We start from the raw sequence: 27,359 nt of genomic DNA, 5'->3' as shown, positions 1-27,359 counted from the left end.
TGCTAAAATAAATATAAGCTTTTTTTCTCTGAAACTTATATTCCCCACCCACCCCCAGCTCATGATGACTCTGACATATTGTAATAAAGCCATTGCTCCCTGAGGATCTCTTTTCACTGCTCCAGCAATTTCTCTCTTCTCTCTCTCTTATTGAAAAAGAACCCTGTTATTAAGTACTTAAAATGTTCAAGGCTCCAAAAGGAAGACAACCTTTCAGTATGAGAGATTAATAATAACAATAAGAAGCACGGAAGGGAAGATAGGAGTTCAAAGCCAAATAAAATTTTCATTTGCAGAATACAAATCAAATATGATTTCTTTTGAACTGCATCTCTCTGATTTATAGACACAGCTCTGCAGAATATTTCCTAGCATTTTTGTGTCGTCTTTTCTTCCTTTCATCCTCATGGCTACTTCTGGACAAATGCCCTAACACTTTCCAAAAGCACAGCTCTTCTAAATCAACCAAAGGATTATTCTTTATGAACATTTCTGAAAGGAGTAAGATGCAGATAATAATATAAAGAGAAAACCTCAGACAATACCAGCTCAGAAGCAGGACTCCTAACAGCAATTCGGAATATGGATGGATAAAGCTGTATCGACTAAGCACACATACACAAGCACACACACACTCTCGTCCAGTAAACATATAGGACCTCTGCATTGTAAACCAACAGAAACATCACCGGATTACTGTACTTGGGATCTGAAGTAAGTAATCACAAACGTGCTTCCTTTTACCATTATGCTTTTGTTAATATCTATTCTAAACCACATTAGCAAAACAGTATGCTGGTCCTCTCTCTAATCACATTTACTCTCTCCTCAGAATATCTCTTATATCCTAGGAATTCAGTAGGTACAGTATGCATTTTAGCCAGCAGTGTTTGGGAATTTCTGTTACATGTAAAATCTGGAAGAAAGGAAAATATATAAGTAGAGTGAAAGAAAATGAAAAATATGTGAACGAGTTTGAAATTCAGCTGATTAAGGTTATACAAACTATGCAAAGTTCTCCAGAAAGTCTTCCTGGAAATAACACAATGGCAGATGCCATTGGGAAAAAGACTCTAGAGATGAGTTGGTGATGACTGGGAAAGTGATGGGGCAGGCTGGACTAGAGTAAGTGCCTGAAAGGCCCTACGTTGGGAGGGATGAAGCAGGCCTCACGGAACTGAAGAGCACGGCCCAGAAGAGAAGTCTGAAAACACAAGAAACCTTGGGAATGTCCTGAGAGCAGCAACTAAGTGTCTGAGATTGAAGCTGCGGTACATGAAGAAGCTGCCAGTGAAACGTGCCAGATCCGGGACGGGATGTGGCCACCCTCTGCCAGGCAAGCAGAAACATTTCAATAAAGGAGCAGTGGGCTGTGTTTGCACAACAAATGTGTGCAACAGCCCCATTCTAGAGGCAACAACAACGTGCGTTAATCCACAGATACACCCTTCTACTTGATCCTCTGCAGAGGAGTCCTGGGCTCAGCTATAGACTGTCTGATGAGAAACACAGCAATGCTCTCTCTCCCACATAGAAGGCAAAACTATACTCTGTCTTCAGTACGTACTGTGATAAACAACAAGAGACTGAATTCATAATTTATGTTTTTCTCCTGCCTTACAGTAGATTACGTGTAAAAAATGACACTAAACCAATGATTCCATCTACACCATGAATTCTGGTTGAAATACTGCTCTTCCCTAGCTTTGCATATTCATCAGTATTGACAGGAGGAAAGAGAGTTAAATTAACATGAATTAGGTGGGAACTTGGGAGAAGGACATGGCAGCCCACTCCAGTATGCTTGCCTGGGAAAGCTCAAGGACCGAGGAGTCTGGCGGGCTACAGTCCATGGGGTCGCGAAAGAGTCAGACACGACTCAGGCACTAAACAACCCTAACAAGGTGGGAACTTACTGTCTTACGTCTCAATTCCTTCCGTATCAAAGTATTACTGATCGACTTTCTTCATGGGTTGATGGAGAAGCCTGCAATTTTACTACTGAAAGGAATGAGGGATTCAATTACTCAGTGAGTACCTGAATTCTCCCTCATTCTGTAGGAAAAAGTTTATAGAGGTGAGACTTCCTTAGGAACAACATAGCTTCTTAGGGCTGTGCTTGTCTCCCTTAGAGCCATGTATCGCTATTCCCTGCTCTGTTCTGAGCCACAGGAAGGCTGAGTGATGGGGACTGACAGTCCCAGGTCCTGTGCGAGCAAGCTTCCTGCCGGCAGAGAGAGTTTGACAGGTGAGAGGAAGGGGGAGCCCGGATATTCCTCCCCACTCTTTCAATGCCTCAGGCAGCTTCTCAGTAGTGGCTGAGCCTCTTACGAGGCTCCTGCTCCCCATGGACAAGCCTTGCTTCCAGAATCTTCCATTGGGCAGTCCCCGCCACGGTTCTAGCACTAACTGAACAGTGTCAGCTACAAGCTCTAGTAACACCACCTTCTCATTATCCCTCTACTCCTGAGGAGTTACAGTGTCTGCTTGCTGCCGCTAGGCTCTGAGGGGCGCACCACCTCACATCTGATTTGCTTTGATCAGCTTTTCCATTACCTGTAACCAATTTCCTAGAATGACTTTGCAGTTTCAGATGCCTGGAGTAATTTCTGATTTTCTGACTGAGTACTGACTCACAAACCAATTTAGTATCAGAAATGTGGTGTTTTTCTATTTTATGATCAAAGATTAGATGACATGTTGCATGTATAAATGCCATCCAGCCATTGTAAAATATAAATACATAAACTACTAAAATAATAAAATAATATATGATGCTCCATATTGATAACTCCCATAGGCTTGGTACTATCAATAACTGTTACAAGATAATTTCATATAACAAGTGGGAAATAGCCATTATCTGTCTGTTTTTTTAAAAAAATCAATAATTGGATTGTTTCCTATGCACTCCTCTCTGTTGTCCTTCAGTTCTTTCACTCTCAGATTATCCCCTTTGAAACTCCATATAAATCTCATCTTTACCTGCGCTTTAATAAACTGACATATATCCATCCATTGTCCCCATTTCTTTCTCCTCAGCCCTTAAGATTTATTCTCAGTATCAAATGACACTGCAATTGAAAATTTTCCATTGGTTTTGGAACTCATTGCAGCAACGGCCAGTGTACTTTTACATCATCTGTTTCTGATGGCCGTCCAGCACTCGGCTGTGCAGAAGGGCTATTAATAAAATCTGCCTAAGTAAGTGACCTGCTGCTGGTGTATTGCTTTCTATTTCAAATAGATACGTCTTCACATTTAATCATCTTCCTTTATGTTCTTTAGTAATATTCTAAATATTATCTTCATAAATCTCATAATTTAGTTTTACTTTTTCCCTTGATATTTATCATTTGGGAGTTCTATTTTAAGTGGAGCATATGTATTCCTTTTATGTTTTCACCTAGTTGTTTATATGTAGGAAGATAAATTACAGGTTTTAAAAATTAATTTTATTGTTAGGCACAGAATTTATTGAATCATCTTTTTAAAAAACAAGACGTTCTCTTAGATTTTTAAGGAATATATTGTATCAATGCCAAATCTTTCCTCCTTTCTATCTTTATATATTTTTCTAGCCTCTTCTCTGATTATGTGTGGTAAGTTTGAAAATTAAAAATGTAAAATAGGAAAGACAGGCTCATCCATTAGTTTTTCAGAAGACCTAACTGACTGCGTCTTAAAGAGCAATAAAAAAAAAACATTTCAGAACATCTCGCTTCCTAGAGAGATTTCCAAATGTACCTCCTGGGACAGGGGAATGAGAAGAGTCAGAAGCAGACATCTGCAGCACTGCATCACAGCAAGGAAAAGAGGGGAGAAAAGAGGGCAGTGTCTCGTCACTGAACTGTCACGTGGGAGAATGTGAGACACGAGCTGTAAAGTGTTTTTAAAACATCCCATCCTCTGGTTGATGCTTTGAGAATAAACTGGATGTGAGTGTGTGCTCCGAAGGGGGCATTAAATCAAATCTGCTGACCCTAATCACTCTCTTCAAATTATTTTTATTTTGCTTGCTTAGGGACAGGTCAATTGGAAAAATGTGAAACAATGTCGCCATTTATCTTATTCAATGCATATGTGTTCCCACAGTTTTACAGGGGTTCATATATATTTTTGTATATTACATATTCATGTAAAGTACCAATTTACGTGAGCCCAGGAAGTTTATGAGAAGGGACTGACATAACGTGTTATAGAATGGGCACGGATGGGACGAGGTGAAATAAACCATGCTGCTTGATTGAGAAGGCGCCTAGCAGACTAATTGTTCTGATTTATGACCAATGTCACATTAAAAACCCCAATGCAGCCACCTCCAACCAAGCACTCCTAGGTTAATCATTTCCAAAAGGGTAGAGAACCCAGTTAAATAGAAATACAAACAGGAGAGTCCCTGGGAATACAGACTAATCATATAGACTTTCAATAAAAACATCTTTCTGGCACTCAACAAGAGGCTGTGTTGAAAGGCAGAAAGCAGCTTAAAGCACTCTCCAGGCATTTGCCCAAGTTCTGAGCCAAGGATTGCAAGGCATTAAGCTTGATGATTCGACATGCTGACATGCAGGGCATCAGTGCTGTTACACTTTATATCACCACACATGTGGTGGGCTTAGATACTGGAATAACACAGGAGAAAGGTCGACATAGGGAAAGGTTAGGAAAGCTGCACCTCGCAAAGTGGGGAGTCCACCAGACTTACCACACACCTCTCACTTGAATTTCTGCCTCATTGGGTTTTCTATTAAATGACCCCAGCCACTTATTTATTTGACTGGAGATAAATACATGTTAAAATCTTTGCAGGTGGTATTCCTGCCCTTTCGGGCTTATAGAGTTGACAGCTCAATCACTCACAGTGATAATAATGCCGTGACTATATGGTGACAGGAGATACTTTTGTCTAATTGACTATACACATCATCGGGGGCTCCGTGTCTTTCACTAGCCAAAGCCAAACCACGACACTCAACACTTTTAATTTTAAAAGTTATATTAACTTCAGAAATGTGTTAATATGAAGTTATGATTTTTTGTTTGAAAAATGAGATACAATTGAAATCCATAAACAGTGAACTATTGTGCATAATACACTCCAACTCCATGGACTGTAGCCTACCAGGCTCCTCTGTCCATGGAACTCTCTGGGCAAGAATACTGGAGTGGGTAGCCATTCTTTTTCTCCAGGGCATCTAGGTATCAGATCCAAGTCTCCTGCATTGCAGGCAAATTCTCTACTGTCTGAGCCACCAGGGAAGCCTCATTGTGCATAATAATCATATTTACTTAAATAATTCATAAAATTAGTACCATCCCGTCCCTTGCCCTTATAGTTTGCAGTGTAAAAGAGAGAATTTGTATAATTCAGCTGTAAAGTTCCTGCACCTGTTAATCTGCTTAAAATAATTTCTAAGATGTTAGTTTTATGAAATTCCAGAAATTGTTCTTAGATGAGCGAAAATTATACTTCACACTTCCTTTTCCGATCGTTTACAATAAACTGGCTGAAAAGTCTTTTGCCCATGATGTTGAGAAACTTTGTTTTGTCTTAGAGAGGAACAATTTCAGCAGTTTGCATTTTCTATTTTTTGCAAAATATTTATATGCCATCTAGAATGAGTACTTTGTATAAATTACATTTGTGGGCACTGGACTATAAATTTTATCCAAAAATTAATTTAAAAAAATATGTCTATCTCAAATTTACAGTTCTATCAAGTACATGCATGGCCATAAAGATAACAAATAAAGTATTTTGCCTTTCTTTTTTAAAGATTATTTGTAAGAAGCAGCAGGGCATTTGATGAATTCTTTCAGGTGTACAGAAGTCATTGCTCTCTCTAGTGCTTGAAGAGAATGCATTGAAGGAGAATGAGGAATCCCCACAGCAGCATTTCTATCCATGTTGATGGGTTTTATTTTATGTGTTTCTAAACTTGTAACAACTGCCTTTTCTTCCTCTTTCCATCACATTCTCATATAATGCTTTATGGGTTCCCTAACTCTCTTACACAGATTCATTTGTATCATCTGGAGCAGACTGTGAAGTGCTTAAAAAAATTGTCATGTTTTATATAATTTGGATACATTACCTATAATGGGCAAAAAAAAAAAAAAAGGAAATACAGATGTGCAAAATGTGACAGAGTTAAATTCCTTTCTATGAACATCAATTAAAAGTTGGTTTCTGGCTAAACAAAAAACCCCACATTAAAGTGATCGGTGCCAGATCATTGTGAGCAACCTGGAACCAGGTTACAATTCACCATGCTTCATCTTGCCTGCATTGCTATTGTAGAGTCAGAGAGAGGGGCTTCCCTCAGGGAGGGACCTGAGTAATTACGGAGTAAAGAGAGAGCTATGAGCCTACCTGGGATGGACAGACAGCATGAGTGTGTGTGTGTGTGTGTGTGTGTGTGTGTGTGTGTGTGTACACGCGGGCGCGTGTGTGTTTATACATACATTGACAATGTTTGAAGATTTGAAGCTGTTTTACCTACACTGTAACCTTATCCATTTTATGTGTGGTCATAGCATCAGCGGCAAGTCTCAGTTTTGATCTTGACGTTCACGTCTCCATCTGCTTTCTTTACCATGTCCAAAATTATAGTCCAGTCCTTCTGTTAGTCCATTCTGACCGTAGTCAGAGTCTAAAACCGATATTACCAAGCCAAGTAACTGTGATAGATACCATCTGTCTTTACATTGACTGGTTTGGATTAGTTAAGGATATCATTCATGTCACTAATGTATCCTGAGCATCTCACTTTTTACAAGGTAAGTGAAAAAGACAAACAGTACTGTCCAGGTTTGGCTTTCCTCAAGCTTGATCCATGAAAAACAAATAATTTTCATGGTTAATCTTTCTCTTTAAAAAATATCAAAAATATACATCTTACTTAATACAGCTAAATATTAGCCACTACCTATCTAGTTTAAAATCCAAAGCTTATTTAGAAGAAAAGAGTAAAAGATAATCCAAACACCTAGTTAAAAAAATACCTCGTTAGGCTTTCCCAGCTATTGGTTCATAATTATTGTTTAATTTATCCCCAGTTTGAATGGTTTTCATGGGATTAATTCAACCATAATATCCAATTTTTCTTGCTCTTATACATAACTTCAACTTGCTTTGGATTTTAAGGCAGGTTTTCTGAAAATGCTTACAGCAAACTTCCAGCCTAACAGTCGTTCTCTCTAGAGAAAGAGCAGGGCTACATTTTCACAATTCAACTTACATCAATAAACATGCATTGGATGGTCACCAAGTGCTTCAGAGATACAAAGGTGAATAAATCACAGTCCCTTTCTTCGATGAGTTTACAACGTATTCATGGAGTTCTAGGAAGTTTCAAAAGAGAGGCCGTTGACTGATCAAAGAAAATTATCATTATGTGCCCAAACAGGCCTCCAAATTATCTGTGTGCTAAGAACAACGCTTCATTAACTTACTCATTTTCTCTGGTTCCAGCAGTTCAGTCAGAGGAAAATTAAAAAAAAAAAAAAAGTTCTTTGATTGCAGTATGTTGTCTCTGGCCCATATAAAATCCAAACCAATACTTTTCTATACTAAAAGAGGAGTCTTTTCTTCACCAGCAAGCAAACTTTCCTTAGCTCCCTTCTCCCACTGGGTATTCATGTATACTCGGTCAGCTACAAATACCACTCACATTATTACAAACTGCCTCCTGGTCAGTCTCCCTTGTAGCAGCTGTGCTACAAAACACAGCATTTTAACACTTGAAAAGACTACAGAAAGGTTTATATATAAATCATATATGTGTGTATAAGACATATATAAATATTCTAAATATTATATATAAAAACCTCTATATACTAGAGAGAGATATTAATTAATATTTCTCAGAGTCATCAGAACAACAAAAAAAATTCTTTTCACCAACCTTAAATAAAGGAATGCAAAACTACTATGTTACTAAACAAAAAATGTTCTATATAGGCTTGGTTTCTTTCTTTAATCTTCACACTATTTAGAGCACTCATGAGATTTTTTTTCTTCAATTTCTGAGGACTCTGTGAAATAAGTTACTTTTAGTATTTTATTAAATTAAACCATAAAATGTTCCAATATTCATTGGAAAATGAATATTAATACATTGGAAAATGTTTTCTAAGTAAGTCCAAAGATTCTGATTCTAAACGAAGTTTAAGAGATTCCTAAACTGCCTGTAGGAATGACCGTGCTTCTTCCTCTGAGAGGCCACGTATTCTGTTAAAGAAACATACCCAGATACTGTCCTCCTGGCGATACTGCTTCCAGTTCCTGCCGCTGTCGCTGAACATCAGGAGGTAGCTGGTCACCCAGTTGGAGCTCCCATATCCCCCTTGGGTGGCCACGGCAGTGATCTCCATTCTCTCTCCAAGGTCAATCTGCAACCACTGGTATTTATTTGACACAAGTGGAGACCAGCCACCAGCTCCTTTTGTGAAAAGAGAAAGAGGAGAAATGAGCAAATAATTCATTAATGAACTCATCTGTTAATGAACTAGCAATGCCAGTAAGACTACTCCTCTATGAAACTTCAGAAAGTCAAATTTCCAAAATGCAAAACTTTCCATAACGGTAAAAGAAAAAATACAGAGAAACAAGAATGTAATGTAAATGGATGGCGCCTATATTAATTATGTTGATTTCTAGGTGTTACAACCATCCGACACTGGGAGAGCTAATTCAGTGAGGTTAAACTCACTGTATGTTTAAAGTCCTTAATTTGAGAGGCAGACAACCATGTCAACAAATGGAACTAGTATGTGCAGTGCCCACACACGTGACTGAGTAACAATTTGCCTTCATACCGTGATTTACCTTCAAACTACATGGAACTTGGAAATGCAGTACTTGGATGCAATCTCAAAAATGAAAGAATGATCTCAGTTCGTTTCCAAGGCAAACTATTCAATATTACAGTAATCCAAGTCTATGCCCTGACCAGGAATGCTGAAGAAGCTGAAGTTGAACAGTTCTATGAAGACCTACAAGACCTTTTAGAAATAACACCCAAAAAAGATGTCCTTTTCATTATAGGGGACTGGAATGCAAAAGTAGGAAGTCAAGAAATACCTGGAGTAACTGGCAAATTTGGCCTTGGAGTACAGAATTAAGCAGGACAAAAGCTAATAGAGTTCTGCCAAGAGAATGCACTGGTCATAGCAAACACCCTCTTCCAACAACACAAGAGAAGACTCTACACATGGACATCACCAGATGGTCAACACTGAAATCAGATTGATTATATTCTTTGCAGCCAAAGATGAGAAGCTCTATACAGTCAGCAAAAACAAGACCAGGAGCTGACTGTGGCTCAGATCATGAACTCCTTATTACCAAATTCAGACTGAAACTGAAGAAGTGGGGAAAACCGCTAGACCATTCAGGTATGACCTAAATCAAATCCCTTATGATTATACAGTGGAAGTGAGAAATAGATTTAAGGGACTAGATCTGATAGACAGAGTGCCTGATGAACTATGGAATGAGGTTTGTGACATTGTACATGAGACAGGGATCAAGAATATCCCCAAGAAAAAGAAATGCATAAAAGCAAAATGGCTGTCTGAGGAGGCCTTACAAATAGCTGTGAAAAGAAGAGAAGTGAAAAGCAATGGAGAAAAGAAAAGATATAAGCATCTGAATGCAGAGTTCCAAAAAATAGCAAGGAGAGATAAGAAAGCCTTTCACAGCAATCAATGCAAAAAAATAGAGGAAAATAACAGAATGGGAAAGACTAGAGATCTCTTCAAGAAAATTAGAGCTACCAAGGGAACATTTCATGCAAAGATGGGCTGGATAAAGGACAGAAATGGTCTGGACCTAACAGAAGCAGCAGATATTAAGAAGAGGAGGCAAGAATACACAGAAGAACTATACAAAAAAATCTTCCTGACCCAGATAATCACGATGGTGTGATCACTCACCTAGAGCTAGACATCCTGGAATGTGATTCAAGCGGGCCTTAGGAAGCATCACTATGAACAAAGCTAGTGGAGGTGATGGAATTCCAGTTGAGCTATTTCAAATCCTGAAAGACGATGCTGTGAAAAGTGCTGCACTCAATATCTCAGCAAATTTGGAAAACTCAGCAGTGGCCTCAGGACTGGAAAGGGTCAATTTTCATTCCAATCCCAAAGAAAGGTGATGCCAAAGAATGCTCAAACTACTGCACAATTGCACTCATCTCACATGCTAGTAAAGTAATGCTCAAAATTCTCCAAGCCAGGCTTCAGAAATATGTGAACTGTGAACTTCCAGATGTTCAAGCTGGTTTTAGATAAGGCAGAGGAACCAGAGATCAAATTGCCAACATCCGCTGAATCATCGAAAAAGTAAGAAGAGTTCCAGAAAAACATCTATTTCTGCTTTATTGACTATGCCAAAGCCTTTGATTGTGTGGATCACAATAAACTGTGGAAAATTCTGAAACAGACAGGAATACCAGACCACCTGACCTGCCTCTTGAGAAATCTGTATGCAGGTCAGAAAGCACCAGTTAGAAGTGGACATGGAACAACAGACCGGTTCCAAACAGGAAAAGGAGTACGTCAAGGCTGTATATTGTCACCCTGCTTATTTAATTTATATACAGAGTACATCATGAGAAACGCTGGGCTGGAAGAAGCACAAGCTGGAATCAAGATTGCTGGGAGAAATTTCAATAACCTCAGATATGCAGATGACACCACCCTTATGGCAGAAAGTGAAGAGGAACTAAAGGGCCTCTTGATGAAAGTGAAAGAGGAAAGTGAAAAAGTTGGCTTAAAGCTCAACATTCAGAAAACGAAGATCATGGCATCTGGTCCCATCACTTCATGGGAAATAGATGGGGAAACAGTGGAAACAGTAGCTGACTTTATTTTGGGGGGCTCCAAAATTACTGCAGATGGTGATTGCAGTCATGAAATTAAAAGACGCTTACTCCTTGGAAGGAAAATTATGACCAATCTAGACAGCATATTAAAAGCAGAGACATCACTTTGTCAACAAAGGTCCATCTAGTCAAGGCTATGGTTTTTCCAGTGGTCATGTGTGGATGTATGTGAGAGTTGGACTATAAAGAAAGCTGAGTGCTGAAGAATTGATGCTTTTGAACTGTGGTGTTGGAGAAGACTCTTGAGAGTCCCTTGGACTGCAAGGAGATCCAACAAGCCCATCCTAAAGGAGATCAGTCCTGGGTGTTCATTGGAAGGACTGACATTGAAGCTGAAACTCCAATACTTTGGCCACCTCATACGAAGAGCCGACTCATTTGAAAAGACCCTGATGCTGGGAAAGATTGAGGGCAGGAGGAGAAGTGGATGACAGAGGATGAGATGGTTGGATGGCATCACTGACTCAATGGACATGGGTCTGGATGGACTCCGGGAGTTGGTGATGGACAGGGAGGCCTGGGGTGCTGCGGTTCACGGAGTCTCTAAGAGTCAGACATGACTGAGTGACTGAACTGAATTGAACCGAACGATCATGGAACTTGGAAAAGACCTCTAATGTCTAATCATGTTTAGACTCCTTAGAGAAAGAAAGACAGCATTAAGCCCCAGAATACGAGAATGGTCTAGGGATCATTCCTGCCTTCACTCTGTTTACAGTCTTATTCCCTGGTGGCTCAGATGGTAAAGAATCTGACTGTCAATGCAGGAGACAAAGGAGACGCAGGTTTGATCCCTGGGTTGGGAAGATCCCCTGGAAGAGGGCATGGCAACCCACTCCAGTATTCTCGCCTGGAGAATCTCAGGGACAGAGGAGTCTGGCAGGCTGCAGTCCATGGGTCACAAAGAGTCAGACACGACTGAGCAAAGCACAACACACAGGAGGAACAGACGTGAAAAGCATGCTGGAAACACAACCTGGGAAATGTTAATGGGGAGGCAGGTGCAGGGAACAATGATACAGTAAGTGATGGAGGGTTCTATCCAGTGATAACTGGCTTGCAGCAACGGGCAAGAGATGATTACACTTTCAGGAATTCTACAAGATGATTATTAAACATAGCCATCTTTGCAATTGGCCATAGTGGGAGTATTTAAACCGTGAACACTGGCAAACTCTACACATCAGTACTCATCCGACCCCAGCCAGTTCTCCAACACATCACTAGTTGTATCCTATCTGGGAATGGGGGTGTGGTGATACCACAGGGGACGGGAGAGCACCAGAAGAGATGGTAAGTTGTGCTTGAGCACCCAGAAGCAAAGAATGGAAGTCTATGGTATATTCAAGGAAATACAGGTAGAACAGAATTTATTGTGTTTTGTTTTAGCCAATGGATACCAGAAAATTTCAGATGTGATTACCTACTGTAAGTCTCGTTAAGATATTTCACTATATATCCAGTTTACTATAATAACACTTTACTTAGAGAATTTCTTTAAATAATATTGACATTGCTGGCTATGTAAGTATTATATAATCTCCATAAAAGTCATAAAATAGGGTTTAACCTATTCTGAATCCATAATTACCTACTATGCAACATATATTCCAATGCAGTATCTGTTGCTTAATAAACCAAAGAAGAATATTGGTCCATGCTTCCTCTTCCCCATTCATCTGCCTTCGACTGAAGGCTCTAGGAATAAGTTCTGACATTTCAAATAGAGATTATCATTAATTTATATACAGTTTTTGAGCAAACTCCGGGAGAAAGTGGAAGACACAGGAGCCTGGCATGCTACAGTCCATGGGGTCACAAAGAGTTGGACACACTTAGTGACTGAAAAGAAGAATAAATATACAGTTTTATTCAAGCATTACTCTTGGTATCTGTGCCCTGTTTTATAAACCTTGAGTCAGGCCCTAATACAAAGAGATGCACAATGAATATTTACTGTCATGGTGCAGCGCATAGCACTGTGAAGCCTAAAGGGAGACATCTGTGTGAACAACCTCCTTTAATAAGATTTAAAAACCTTTTGGGTGGCAAACAACACAGTGACAGTCCGAGCAAGGAAAAGCAGAACCCTGTGTTTCTCCCAGCTTCAAAGAGGAGGGCAGGCAGCCAGGCCTCCATGTTCTTGCCAGGCAGAGCCATGGAGGGAAAGGTGTCCCAGAAAAGGATGACTAGTTGAGGCTGAAAGGGGTAGCTGATGCGTGGCGAGTGGGGAGGAGTTAGCTGGCTTGTGTGCACTCCCTGTGGACTGGCTAATTTGAGGGGCTCCAGAAGCAGGGGCTGTGTCCAGGCCTCTGCACCTGGCTCCAGCGAGACCAGTTCAGATGTGCAGTGGCCACAGAGGGTGTGAGGGAAGGGGTTGGGTTTGGACACAACCAGCTGCTCAAGAAGGGGAACTAACCTGGTTCTAGTCAGGACCTCAAAATGAGTCAAGACAGCATCTTTTAAAAGAATTCTATTCCTATAATGTCCTCTCTTGACAGCATCACACTAACTCCTGCTTGTATTCAGGTATATATAGTCTTTAGAACTAGATGCTTCTTTTCAAATTTCCTTCTGTCTTGGAGGGAATCGTTGTCCAAAAGTGTCTTTCACTCTATACATCGAAAGTACAATGTTCCCCTTAGGGACCCAAAATATTTAGAGATTGCGCAGCTTTTACTGGTGTGTTTTTACTTTTCTCTGTATTTGCCCTTGGAGAATGTGTGGTTTGGGCTGGTAACCTGGATGAGTAGAGTTCTCTGGGGCACCACCTGCCATGTTTAGGTGATGGGGAAAAACTCTTATGTTTTAAGCAAGAAGGCGTGCTGGGCAGACAAGGGACCTGGCTGTAATCTGAGCGCCTTGGTGTCACTGACCTGGCATGGCTTTGCTGTCCACAAAGGGCATCTCTCATGCACTCTGTTATCTACGTGGAAGAGAACTTACTTTTGAATGCTCTGAAGAACACCTGACCAAAAATGGCTCAGGGAGCTGTCGAACCCTGACTGCCAACTGCTCTCATAGCATTATTTTAAAATCTAAGCCAACACCTTCACCATATTTCATTTCTCAGGATGTAATCAAACTCCATCTAACTTTCCCGCTTATTTTACTGTGGTATTACTTAGTATTTATGCGGTGAGTACTTTGCGTTGGGCACGCTGTGAAGGCACTGTTGCTTAATTCTCCAGGTACCGTGCTGAGACACAGAGGCTCTGAACATCTTGCGCCAGTCTGCAGAGCAGCAAGACGCACCAAGCTCTGAACCAGGACCCGGTGGTGCGCCCGCCTACTGTTACGACACCTAAGCGGATGTGTCATAACGGACATAGAAAAGACAGCAGCAGCCAGGGTTGGGGAATTTCAGGATTTGGCTACCAGGCAGTAGGGTCATCTTCCCTCTCTAGAGTTAACAACAGACCACATCTTTGAAGTATGGACACATGACGGGAGGGGTGAATGGGTAAAAACTTCCCTCCAGTGTTCAATCTAATTTTTACTGTTCTGCCTCCGATCTATCAAAAGTCTTCAAGTTGAAAGTTCCTGGGGTCTGATGTTTACCAAGGGTGCTTCGTTAATATCAGTGGCATAGTTGCAGATACGCTGCAACTCTCTCTGCATTTTTTATCTTCTTTCTTTACATAGAAAAGTTGGGAAAAGAACGGACAAGGTGTCTCCAGCCAGCCATCATCTTTCCCTGGAGTTTCTATGTTTGGAATTTTATCTACATTACCTTACACCTTTGAGAAAATACTGAGTCATTTTGTTTCTTGCTCTTTCTAATTAATCTTAACGGTCTAAAGTCAGTCATGAAGGCACATTTTTAATACAGAGTAGCATAATATTTCTGTGGCACTTTTGACACTCCTTTATAGACCACTATTTAAAACACAAACACGTAAGAGAAGCAGTGAGAGGGGGAAAAAAAAAGAATCAGCGTGATTCCAGTGAGTGAAAATTGGATCATCAATTCTCATCAGGAGCACAAGGCGTCTCTCACTGACCGCTCCCTCTTCCCAGCATCACTCACCGTTACAGCTGCACCAACCGACTTGAAACATTTGCAGTTAATTGACCTTGAACATTTCAATTTCTTACCTGTGGCGAAAAGGTACTACTGATATGCTAATCAAGCGATGTCATTAATGAGGTACACCAATAAGGCAATGGGAATTCAGATGCTCCCAGGCTTTACCAAGTAATGTCAGCAGGATAATTCAGCCATAGGGAATCCTGAGATTGCAACAGGGTTTTAAACCATGCAGCGCTGAAGTGTGTGATGGAGTTTTGAAGGTTCTAATTTTAAAACAAATGCTGAATAGTAATGTGGAAAATGTAAGTACACAGACACAGGTATATAGACATGAGTATAGAACTCAGTATCCTTCAGTCGTGCCAGCCTATGATGACATGTAGGGAGAAAAGTGACATGAAATGAAAGTGCAGCTGCAGCCGAGGCTGAGCTACCCCAGGCGGAGGCCTCCCGCATTGCCAGGTGGATTCTTTGCCCCTGAACACCAAGCATTCCAAGGTTGCTGCTGCTGCTGCTAAGTCGCATCAGTCATGTCCGACTCTGTGCGACCCCATAGACGGCAGCCCACCAGGCTCCGCCGTCCCTGGAATTCTCCAGGCAAGAACACTGGAATGGGTTGCCATTTCCTTCTCCAATGCATGAAAGTAAAAAGTGAAAGTGAAGTCGCTCAGTCATGTCCGACTCCTAGCGACCCCATGGATTGCAGCCCACCAGGCTCCTCGGTCCATGGGATTTGCCAGGCAAGAGTACTGGAGTGTTACTGACGCTTAATTGACAAGACAGAGTCTTGTCCCTCCATTCTCTCCTTCCCCACATCACAGTCCTCCTCCTATTCCACCCTCCTTTTTCTCCTGCCTTGGTCTCATTACTGAGACTTGGCATAATAAAATGTCATAAATTTATTCAAACAGAAACACTTCTTGCATCTTCGTATCACAGCCTGAAATTTCACACTTAAAACCCTTCCACTCATTGATGAGACTTTTACATTAAAGCACTGTAGTACTGCTATGAGATTTAAATTTAAAAACCACAAGTGCCTATTGATTTCTCTCACACACAGCAAGCATGTGAGTATATCAGAGCTGTTACTTTTTGAACCATAAAACAATTATTACTGATATCAACTCCAAAGAGTTACCATCACAGTAAAGTTGAGCTTTGAAAAAATTTAGTTACTGAGTGACCACAAAATACAGCATCTCTTGTGTCCTGCTTTTAAACATCAGGTTCCTAAAGAACTGGCTTCTATAATATATGTTGCTATGAACTGTCAAGAAAGAAAAGCAAACTAAAAATTATCTGGTGCCTACTGTATGCTAAGTCACTAGAAATTTTATGCACAATATTAAACTGAATTATTAAAATTATCTAGTGAGATGAAATCTTTTAACATCTCTTCTTTTCAAATGAAACTTTATTTAAAAAAGAGATTTACAGAAGCTAAGTAAAATAACCCAAATTTTTAGTATAGATGAAAAATTATTTTTAAAATGTTTTAATCTATTAGAATCTCATTTTAAAAATCTCCTCCTTTTTCATTCTTTAACCTTGAAATAATTATACAACTATCATTGCCCCAGGGTGGTATATTCTATCCCAATAACATATTCAAATAGTATATTCAGTGTTATTTAAATATAAATAACTAGCTGGCTGAATTATGTTTAAGACCCTCACATTCCATCTACTAGGTAGCATCAATATTTAGTTCAGGACATGGAGGAACATTTTACAATTTCATAGAAGTGAAAGAAAACCTGAAGATAAAGTACTCTTGGTTGGAACCTTAAAATATAGAAAAGAATCTCATCTATCCCCTACTAATATTAAAAATGGCATGACTGCCACTGCTGATGGTCATCAGTGAAGGTGACGTGTCACAGAGCTTGTCGACTTTGTAAAGGTTGGAACACAGGAAAGGGCAAGCCATATTTCTCAAGATTTAAAGCATAGAAGGACACAGGTGCTCAAGGACGCAAGACAGAAGGGAACACAGTTCAATAACAACCCTAGCCACCGTTAGGGCATCTACACTTCCACAAAGTAACTGGCTTAATTAAAACTCTCATAGAGGAAATTTTCCTCTAAGGTTATTTTTTTCACATGTGATTTCATCTAGATTTCCCCACAAGTGGAAACTGGCCGGGATCATTTTGATCTTGACAGTGAATTACAATAAGGTAAAAGGATCAGAAAAAAACATGTGTCAGTATTTGTCTGGCTCCCTTAAATGGTCTGCAGTGTCCTGGGGCCACCACTGAGAACCTTATCAAGCTTTGTATTCTACCAGCATTGTTCTTTTTGCTGGAAGAAACACAACTCTATTGATGCTCCGTGCCTGGCTCGTCTTGCCGCACGTTTACTCCTGAATTTTGGCCCAGCTGCCCCTGCCTGCAGAGATTGTCACAGCAGGGGCAGGCCAGCTAGCCTAGCCAGCAGGGCGATTCCTGGATTTTACGGAGACGGTTAGAGAACAACTCTCTTTTCTGCTGCAAAAGCTGACAGGATGGGAATTAGGCATCAAGTTGTAGGAGCAATGGTCGAGGAAAACCTGGGTGAAGCAGCAAAGACCCAAGCAGACTGGAGAGATGAAGCTAGAGGCAGTTCTGATGGCACAGTCAGCATCCCTGAGTCCCGCTGGGCCTGCAGGGCAGCCCCGCGCTTTCCAGGTGCTGTTGATCGCTCAGTCGTGTCCGACTCTTTGCGACCCCATGGACTGCAGCACACCAGGCTTCCCTGTCCTTCACCATCTCCTGGAGTTTGCTCAAACTCATGTCCATCTAACCATCTCATCCTCTGCCACCCCTTTCTTTTGCATTAAATCTTCCTCAGCATCAGGGTCTTTTCCAGTGAGTCAGTTCTTTGCGTCAGGTGGCCAGAGTATTGGAGGAGCTTCAGCTTCAGCATCAGTCCTTCCAGTGAATATTCAGGTGGATTTCCTTTAGGATGGACTGGCTTATCTCCTTGCACATGAGCCGTTGGGTAGCCCCTTCCACTTGTGCTGAATCCACTCAGGCCACTGCACCAGCAATTCTTCACTCTTGTCTTCATTATTTTTTTCTCCTTAATGGATCCCACTAATATACATGCATGCTGTTATTTTCCCCATTTTAAAAGGAAAAAAAATCTTCTCTTGACTCCATTCTATTTTTTTATTAAGATAATACATAAATTCAAGTACAATGTCCATACACATTCTTTACAATGTTTCTGATCTCATCCTCTCTTAGGCCAGTGTCAATCAGACTTTCAGTCCACGTCACTTAACTCAAGCTGCTCTTGTCAAGGTTACCGAAGAATTCCGTATTGCTAAATCAAATGGTCTGACTACCACTTGGCCTGTCAGTGACATCTGAGACATTCGACTTCTCCCAATGCCCTGATTTTCTTTAACTTAATTTCCTCAAAAGCTCATTCTCTTAACCTTCTTCTTAGTTTGTTTATTTTTCAAATTTTTTAGCCACATCATGTGCCATGTGGGATCTTACTTCCCCCACCAGGGATCAAACCCACGGCCCCTGCAGTGGAAGCGCAGAGTCTTAACCACTGGACCCTCAGCGAAGTCCCTCCTCTTAGTTTGTTTGTTGCTCCGTCTCTATCTCCAGTGATGGTTTTTCCTTTTATCTCTTCCCTCTCAAGCCTGAGATGCTCCAGGGCTCAGTCCTTCGCCCTGCGTCTTTTCCATCTGCATCCACCCCTGGATGGCCCCTCTCGGCCTCAAGGACTTAAAAATATCATGTGCCAGTAATTCCCTAGTTTATATCTCCATCGCCGAACTCTTCCCTGATATTAGACTCACTGCTTGATATCTTTAACATTTCCCAAATGCCTTTTCTTCCCCCAAACCCCACTCTATCCACATGCTTCCCCAAACTAGTTTATGACAATTCCATTCTTAACAATTTTTAGGGACAAAAAAAAAAAAACAGAGTTGTGCTCGACTTCTTTCTTTCTCTCTCACCATACTACCAAACCAACAAAAATACTGCTGGTATCACTCAACTCTGCAGAATCAGAGGACTTCTCCATCTTCACTGGTGCTCCTTTCTAGTTCAGCCTGGATTCTCGCCATAGCAAGCTAACAAGGCTCCCTGCTTCTCCCTTTGCTCAGCAGGACTCCACCCTCTACACAACAGGTTTAAGTTATTTCTGTGCTCAAAACACTACACTCACTTCCACACACGGTGGAAGGCAAAGTCATCGCTGTACAGCCTCCAGATTCCTCACGTGACCCGCCTCCCTTGCAAGGCTCCCACCCCAGGTCTGGCTTTCCAGATCAGGACCCTCCATCAACAACGGCCTCCTCGAGATTCTCCAAGCAAATGTCATTCTCCCATCTCCCATCCCACCCTGTGATAAGCTATCCTCTCCGCCAGGAGTGCTCTGCTCAGATGTGACGCTCTCATTCAAGCTTGTCTCTCCTGACCTTCCCTATTAAAATTCCTTCCACCCAGCAGTCCTGCTCCAAACCACTTCATCCAAACCAGTTTCCTTTTTTTTTTTTTTTGGCCAGACACTGACATGCTGCTGCTACTGCTGCTAAGTCGCTTCAATCGTGTCCAACTCTGTGCGACCCCATAGACGGCAGCCCACCAGGCTCCCCCGTCCTTGGGATTCTCCAGGCAAGAACACCAGAGTGGGTTGCCATTTCCTTCTCCAATGCATGAAAGTGAAAAGTGAAAGTGAAGTCGCTCAGTCGTGTCCGACTCTTCGCGACCCCATGGACTGCAGCCTACCAGGCTCCTCCATCCACGGGATTTTCTTGGCAAGAGTACTGGAGTGGGGTGCCATTGCCTTCTCCAGACACTAACATATTTATACATAATTTCTTTTTCACTATATTTCTTTATCATTTATCTTGCCCTATTAGAATATAAGCTCAATGAGGCCTACAGTCTTTGCCTGTTTTGTTCAAAGATAGATTCTATGTGTCTAGCACACTGCCTGACACATAGTAGGAGCTTACCAACTATTTAATGCATAAAGGAATTAAGTAAATCTGTAATGAAAGTAGTAAGACTGTATAAATTTATATACAAAATCTGAATGTATTATACCTAGCGGTGAAAGCTAAAACTAAATAAGAGCACAAGACACTTCTCTCTGCAAAATGGCATTTTCAATGAGGTGCTCAAAGAGAAAACTTAAAGCACTCGGCTGAGACATACATCCACACACACACAGGCATGCACATACATACACACAATGTCTACCAATCACCCCAAAGGTACCTAGTTTAATCACTTGTGAACTATGATTTCCTAGATGTATTTATTGCTCTGTTTTCAGCTTTTCTGATACAATAAGAAAAAAGAGACACTTTTCACTTTATTTCCCCAGCAAGGTTCTAAATTAATAATACCTTACTAAATTCTCCTAGGTTTTAGTGCTTTGCTATTGATCAATTTTTCCTCCCAGCAAATTGGCAGGCCGACTTTCAGCCCTACTTCTTGCATTGCCAGATCAAACATTTCTGAAGTCTTTAATAATTCAGTGGATTGATCAGTAAATATTTACATCCTTTCTCTGCTCAGGCATTTTGATTGGTATATTTGATGTGCAAATTTGGGGACAGCCAAATTTCATCTTAGAAGACTAGAATAAAATTACAAAAATGCCAGATTCTGTGCTTTAATTCCACTACAGCCAGTTTTATTTCACTCAAATTAGTAGTTTTGGAAAAATCACTCTGAGCACATGATGTCTGAAAATTCAGATGGTAATCAGGATTTGCCCATGTCTTGCTTTCTAAGACCATTATAATACTTCTCTAAAAGTTTCGGTTTAGGTCTACTATAGTGAGGCAGGTCATTTCAGTAAATGACCTCATGCATCAGATAGAGCATACTGACAATATCCCAGAGACTGAAAAACCATTTTTGCTTCCCTACCTTTTTTTTTTATCTTCCCCGGCCAGAGAGAGATGATAAGCTGTCATGAGCCAAATGTCCTCATATCACTCCTGGGTCAAGAAACTGAAGGCACTCTCTTGTACCCAACAGACATCATTTCCACATAATGATTGGAAAAGCCAGCAATACTAGGACACAGTATAATCAAAAGAGGTTAAAAAAAAAAGTGCAAAACCAATTCTAGGAATTTCATTGATTAAATCATTTAATATTTTCCCAATTTGAGAAAATGTGACAACATTAAAACAGCATTATAACCCCAATGAATAAGATATGTTTACCTCTAGGCTTAGGTGTTTGTTGAATTTAGTATTAAATACACATATTTTATTTAATTCCATTATTTATTCCTTTTTAAGTGTAATTTATCATGGAAACTTTTCTTTCACAAGCAACAGGAAAAATTATTAGTGACGTTTGTGGCCAAGACAGCCTTAATGTCCCCCACAGCCTGACTAAACTTTAGACAGTTTTTTTTCCTCTGACCATAGAACCCACCCTCCCTTCTTCTCAGAGCATTTAATTTAGGGAAGTTGCCACTGTAAATTATTTCTCTGTCCCTTAAAATGGAAATCTTCATGAAGCCTCTTTACAGTTTGACAACCCAAGAATGTCTTTCTCAAGAATCTTAGTCATCCGTCTGAAATATAATCAAGAAAGATAGACCCCTATCTCCCAGCCTCTGCAGGGAGGACATGAGCCTAACTTCCACAAGCACCAATTAGCAGACACAAATGCCCTAAGCACACTGACCAGGGTCCCCTAATGTTCTCCAGTACTTTTCCATTAGCTCAGCTCAGTGCTTAAAAATCCCCCCATCTTGATTTCAACAGTTGCCTCTCTCTCCCCTACTGCAGAAGTCTTGACCCCCATTGCTATAGACTTGAATAAAGTCTTTCTTGTCTTTTTAACTCAATCCAGTGCAATTTTCTTTGATGAGATAATTGGGTTTTTTTATTAGAATGATGTGTTTTTCATTTTTCTACCTAAATGAGTCATGCTCCCCAGAAACCATTACACAATCAGAGTCTGAGAAGATAAAAGAACAAGGCTTAGAAATGAATGAGGGTCTGACTAGAGCTAACCAGAGGGATTCTTCCCTGTAGTGGCGGTGGTGGTTTGTGTATGTGTTAGTCGCCCAGTAGTGTCCAGCTCTTGGGACCCCATGGACTGCAGCCCACCAGACGCCTCTGTCCATGGGATTTCTCAGACAAGAACACTGGAGTGAGTTGCCACGCCCTCCCCCAGGGGATCTTCCTGACCCAGGAACTGAACCCACATCTCCTGTATTGCAGGCAAATTCATTACCACTGAGCCACCAGGGATTCCCCTTCACAGGAGCAACAATGCCCGAAAATCACTGCACATTTTCTCTACCTATTAACCAAAAGAATGTCACAGCCAGCTTCAGGGAACCTAAATAAAACAAGAGGTGCCATGGGAGCCAGAATAGGTGATGGCCTTTGCCAAGAGGACAGCCAAAGGGACTGACTGGTCACTAAATTCAGCAGCGCACATCCACAAACACAGGGCCAGGACCAAGCCAACCACACTCAGGCTGCCCTGAACTGGGACAGAAAGATCCAATCAGTGATCTCCAGTGGACATCAACACAGCAACCAACATGTGCCAGGGAAGCCCCTCGCCCAACGGTGCCAAGACACCATCTGCGCTCCGCTGATGCCAACTGCATTTTGGAAATGTGTAATGGGAAAATTGGGAAATCAGAAGGTCTTAGCTTTTACCTAGAAGAGGCTGACACACCCAAAGGGGGTTCCTATACTCAGCGGGGGGGCAGGGGGGGTGCGTTGAGGTGACCTGGCAAAGTGGGCACAAATGGGAAACTGTCTCTGAAGTGAAGAGCAAGCAGAGTCTTCCCCAACTGAAAAGAACACTCAACTGCTAAAGTTTCGACAAAACTGAAAAATATATGGTGTTTCCATGTTATTTCTCATCTACTAATATAACTTGCAGTCTCAGAGGTTTAAAACTGGCTTGAGAAAATCAGATCAACCAATATTTCAAATCTGAATGATGAAAGATACTAGAGTATCTTTATGCGTTTTTTGTGTGTGTGCTTAACACCCTCAAAGCTGCTGATTATGCATTTTTATATAATTTATGATTTTCAAAACTATATGTGGATTGTCAAGAACATTTGCATGTGTACACGGGGGGTCAACCAGAATTGATGTATGTATCTGATCAAAAAAAAACATTTTGCCATATGCAAAGCATTGATACAGTCAAGTTTACACTCTAGAGCAGAATCACTCAACATTCACTGAGCATCACACCGATTTGTAGCACAAATAAGAGAGAAAGAAACACACACACACACACACACAATCTACTGTCTTTAATAATACAGTGTTCTACAATTGCACAGTGCAGTTAGATACAAACAGGATTTGGTGTCTGGAGCCAGCAGGTACAATATTCCTCTGTGCTCACATTCAATTCCAGAAATGCTTTGGATGGCAGACTCTTTTGCTATACAAATGAATTGCTCCCTCTAACATCCAAGCACCCTAGCCAGCTCCATCTGGCTCCTGGCCTATGTACAAATAGAGGAACACACAAGGGTTATAGTTTTTTAAAAAAATACACAGGAAAAATATGCTTTTATGAGATTTATGTCCAAACTATGACACATGACCATACTTTGCCAGTGACAGACATACATTTAGATTTTTTAAACATTATCCTCAATTATTACCTGTGTGTTCAATGGTTTCTTTACTTCATTATACAAAACAAATCAAATTTCAACATATTAGATTTTTCAATAGTTTATTGTGCCAAAATTGTAAAAACTCCAAATGGACGTAAGTGTAACAAACCTCTGTTGGATGGTTTTTTCCAATTAAGTTCTTATTTTAATTTATTAATCTGATTTTAGCCTATGGTTATAAACTTGTCATTTTGTCACTGTATCACCTAAACTGAGAGATAAGCCCTTTCTAAAATGATACACCACCAATTATTCTGTATCAGAAAGGATAGCCTGCATTGCCCTAGCTTCACAAAGATAAAAATCATCTTATTTTGAGGGAGCTTGATTGAATCCACCAGGATGTGAAAGGTGGGGAAGCACAAGGAGAAGGGGAAAAAAACGCATCATTTTGTTCTGTGTATCTCTACCTTTTTACTATTTGCAATGTATAATGGAAAGTTCTAAATTGTCCATCTTGATAAAACAAAAGGAAGTCTCACAAGGCAGCTTCACTTCCACCCTAACCAATGAGGCCGTTCACACGACTGTCAGGCCGCCTATCACGGTTCATGGTTCCTAGTGTTCACTGACCCACTGAGTCATAATAAGGCGGTGTTTCCAGCTGGGAATGAGAGTTAATGCAAACACTTTCTGGATCAGAAAAGATGGACCCCAAAAGTAGGCCACGCTCTGCCTCGTCAATTTCAAACTGTTCCAGCCAATACTGTGACTCTCGCGCACATGCCTGTGTCTCCCTGCACGTTCCGTCACTGCACAGGAGAATGCGGCAGCTGAGAGCAGCATCCTGGCAGGAGCAGCTCATCACCTGGTCATCACGGCAGCCAGAACAACGACAGAAACAAGCAACTCTTTTGACGAACAAAATGAAAATTCAGTTATCAACATGGCTTATCATATTGCCATTGTTTTTGCTTTTCCTATATTCTTTTTCTGAAAAAATAAGTTAACTTATCAATACAGTTTGGAATATACCTTCAGAATTTAGAATTTTACATTTCAATTTTTTTAATTACCGTCAAAACTTTTTTAAGAAAAATAAATGAGTGGGGACTTTTGAAAGTGATGAATAAGTTTAGGGCTATGATTATGGTGATGGTGTTATGGGTATATACTTATCTGCAAACTCATCAAGTTGTTATGTATTAAATATGTACAGCTTAATGCATATCAATCACACCTCCACAAAGTAGTTTTAAAATAAGCAATTCATAATTTCAAGAAATATGAACATATTTCCAGAGTCAGCTGAGCCTGTTAAACATAAATGCCAAGATCTTTATATTTGTATTTAAAGGCATCAATTTTCCCTTCAACAAATGTGTAACTGAATAGAAGAGTATTGTAGTGTGTTAACTGTGCTTTGTAAAAAAAAAAAAAAAAGATCTTTTGTAAATATACACAATCCTAGGATTTTGGCTCTTTTCATAAAACACTGGAGGAACAATATGACTGCATGGATGCTAATATTTTTTTACATCTGTATATTTTATTTTAATTGTTTAATTGAAGGATGATTGCTTTACAGACTTTTGTGGTTTTCTGTCATACATCAACAAGAATTGGCCATAGGTACACCCATGTCCCTCCGGGACCTCCTTCCCATCTACCTTCCCATATATTTAAGGGGGCCTCCCAGATGGTCTTTAGGCAGAGTTTCAGTAGGAATTCATGATTTACATATCTCTTGAAGGATGATGCTTTCAACAAAAGAAAAACAGCTGTTTGCTTTTGCTATGCTGACATCCTGCATCTTTAGAATATGTGCCTAGGTGAGTAACAGAGCTGCAAATTAAACTATCAGGAAATGTTTCACGACCGAACATCTGTTACTGAGAGCACCTTTAGCCCCAGGTGACACTGCAACTTCTTGGGTTTTCCCTCACTCCTCTGGTTGGCCCTTTCCAGCATCCTTCAGGGAGCTTCCTTTCTCCACTTTTGTTGAAAAGATAACACGACTGCTCTCTCCTCTTTTACTTTGCATTCTCAGTGGACTACGTTTCTCATGCCTCTGGCTGCAATGATTAATTGTGTTGTTGTTGTTTTAGATGATGAGGCCTGAACCTTTATCTTTAGCTCTGACTTCCTTTGAAATCTAAATTCGAAATCCTGAATGTTTCCTATATATCTATTCATGGATGCCCTATAGATATCTCAAACTCAACATTCCAAAAATGGATGCCTTACCTCCTGTCAAAACCAGATGGCCACATCATTTCCATCTTCAAGTCACTCAGACTAAAATGTGAAAATCATCTCTAATTATCCTCTTTCAATAATACAACTTTCTGTATGTGTAGAAATTGCCAAATCTGGTCAACATCATCTCCAAAGTGACTGTCATTGTCCCTTTTGCTTTTCACGATCCCTACTTTAGTTTAAGTCCATATGTCAACCACTCAGTTCAACTTATTTTCTGTATGTATTTTTAGTTGCTGAGGATACGGCTTTGAAGTGAGTAAATAGACATGAAAGCATCTGCGAGATCCCAGGGAGGGAGACTGGTGGCCTTAATGCTCTGTGGATAATCGCTTCGATGTCAGATGCTGGGAGGGCAGGGAGCTGGGAAACAACAAAGTCAAGGATAATAGCTTGGAAAAGTTTCTGGATGGTGGTGCTGAGAGGAGGGAAATCTGAAACATGCAAAATTGAAAGAACGGGAATCCTGGGGAAGCATGAAGGACTCAGAATGCTATGAGTGATTCACTGTAGAACAGAGGGGCAGGTCTTCTAGGGTGATAAAAATGAAGGAAGCAAGGCCATGGGGTTTGCAAATGTTTACAGGGTTTGGAAAGGAAATCAGGAAATTGTACTCTGAGCCTGATAGTCTACTCTTTCTAAAAATCTTCAATATGTGCCTTTTAGATAACCGATCTGTTTTTGCCACCATTCCCAGAGTTGTTTTGGTAAAAGCAAGTCGACTCATCTTTCTCCTGGTTACAAAGAGCATCCTTTTTGGCACAGCACTAAATGCAACTTCAGTCTGGCACTGGAGCCTCAGAAAAAATAGTCTATTTTTTTATGAAGTCTGTTCTCATTCTCCACAATTTCATTTGAATTATACTTATCCTTATGCCTCTCACTCAGCCAGAACTTCGTTTCCTCCACCTCTCAGCTACAACTCAAATACCACTTCTCCCACAATCTAGCTATAAGAATTCTGTAATATGAGATAATATAGTTTATTTATGTTTGTTAAATTAATAACTAAGAATCAAGTTCCCTATGAGAATACCACTTGAAAGCCCCTTGGCAGAAATGTTTGTACACTGCTAAGACACAAAAGTGAGGCTTGCCATTAGCTAAACTCTTATTGTTCTAATATGGCCAAATTCAGAGCAATTGAAGTAAATTAGATAGACTCTGAGATGATTTCAGAGTTTTGCTTTCTAGTAACAAAGTAAAATTACAGACTTTTTTAATGAGCAAATTCAAATTTTCAAAGGATCTTAAACTCTCTCCATGTCATTTTTTTTCTAAGATATACTTCTGATTAATTCCTGTCAATTTTTTTGTAATATCTGAAATTGTATATTGAATTCCACTGAATAAATGAATTTTGGCTGAATATTAATTTGCCACTTCCTGGCAAATAGATGGGGGAAAATGGAAACAGTGACAGACATTATTTTCTTGGGCTCCAAAATCACTGTGGACAGTGACTGCAGCCGTGAAATTAAAAGAGGCTTGCTGCTTGGAAGAAAAGCTATGACAGATCTAGACAGCATATTAAAAAGCAGAGATATCATATTGCTGACAAAGGTCTGTCAAAGCTATAGTTTTTC

The 27,359-nt window shown here is 40.4% G+C and overlaps 1 protein-coding gene across 6 annotated transcripts in view; it reads right to left on the bottom strand.

Annotated features, from left to right (window-relative positions):
• Positions 1-27,359, bottom strand: part of CNTNAP4 (contactin associated protein family member 4) — a 280,255-nt gene that overhangs the window by 179,001 nt on the left and 73,895 nt on the right. For 5 of the 6 annotated variants that reach the window (XM_068991747.1, XM_068991751.1, XM_068991753.1 and 2 more), the window contains exon 3: positions 8,254-8,447. In XM_068991747.1, the coding sequence (XP_068847848.1) occupies positions 8,254-8,447 (194 nt within the window). The remainder of the gene's footprint in view (positions 1-8,253; positions 8,448-27,359) is intronic. The other variant, XM_068991749.1, reaches the window with a different exon arrangement.

The sequence above is a fragment of the Capricornis sumatraensis genome, chromosome 20, assembly GCF_032405125.1.
Source record: "Capricornis sumatraensis isolate serow.1 chromosome 20, serow.2, whole genome shotgun sequence".
Taxonomy (NCBI): Eukaryota; Metazoa; Chordata; class Mammalia; order Artiodactyla; family Bovidae; genus Capricornis; species Capricornis sumatraensis.
This window is presented reverse-complemented; position numbering and strand designations above follow the sequence as displayed.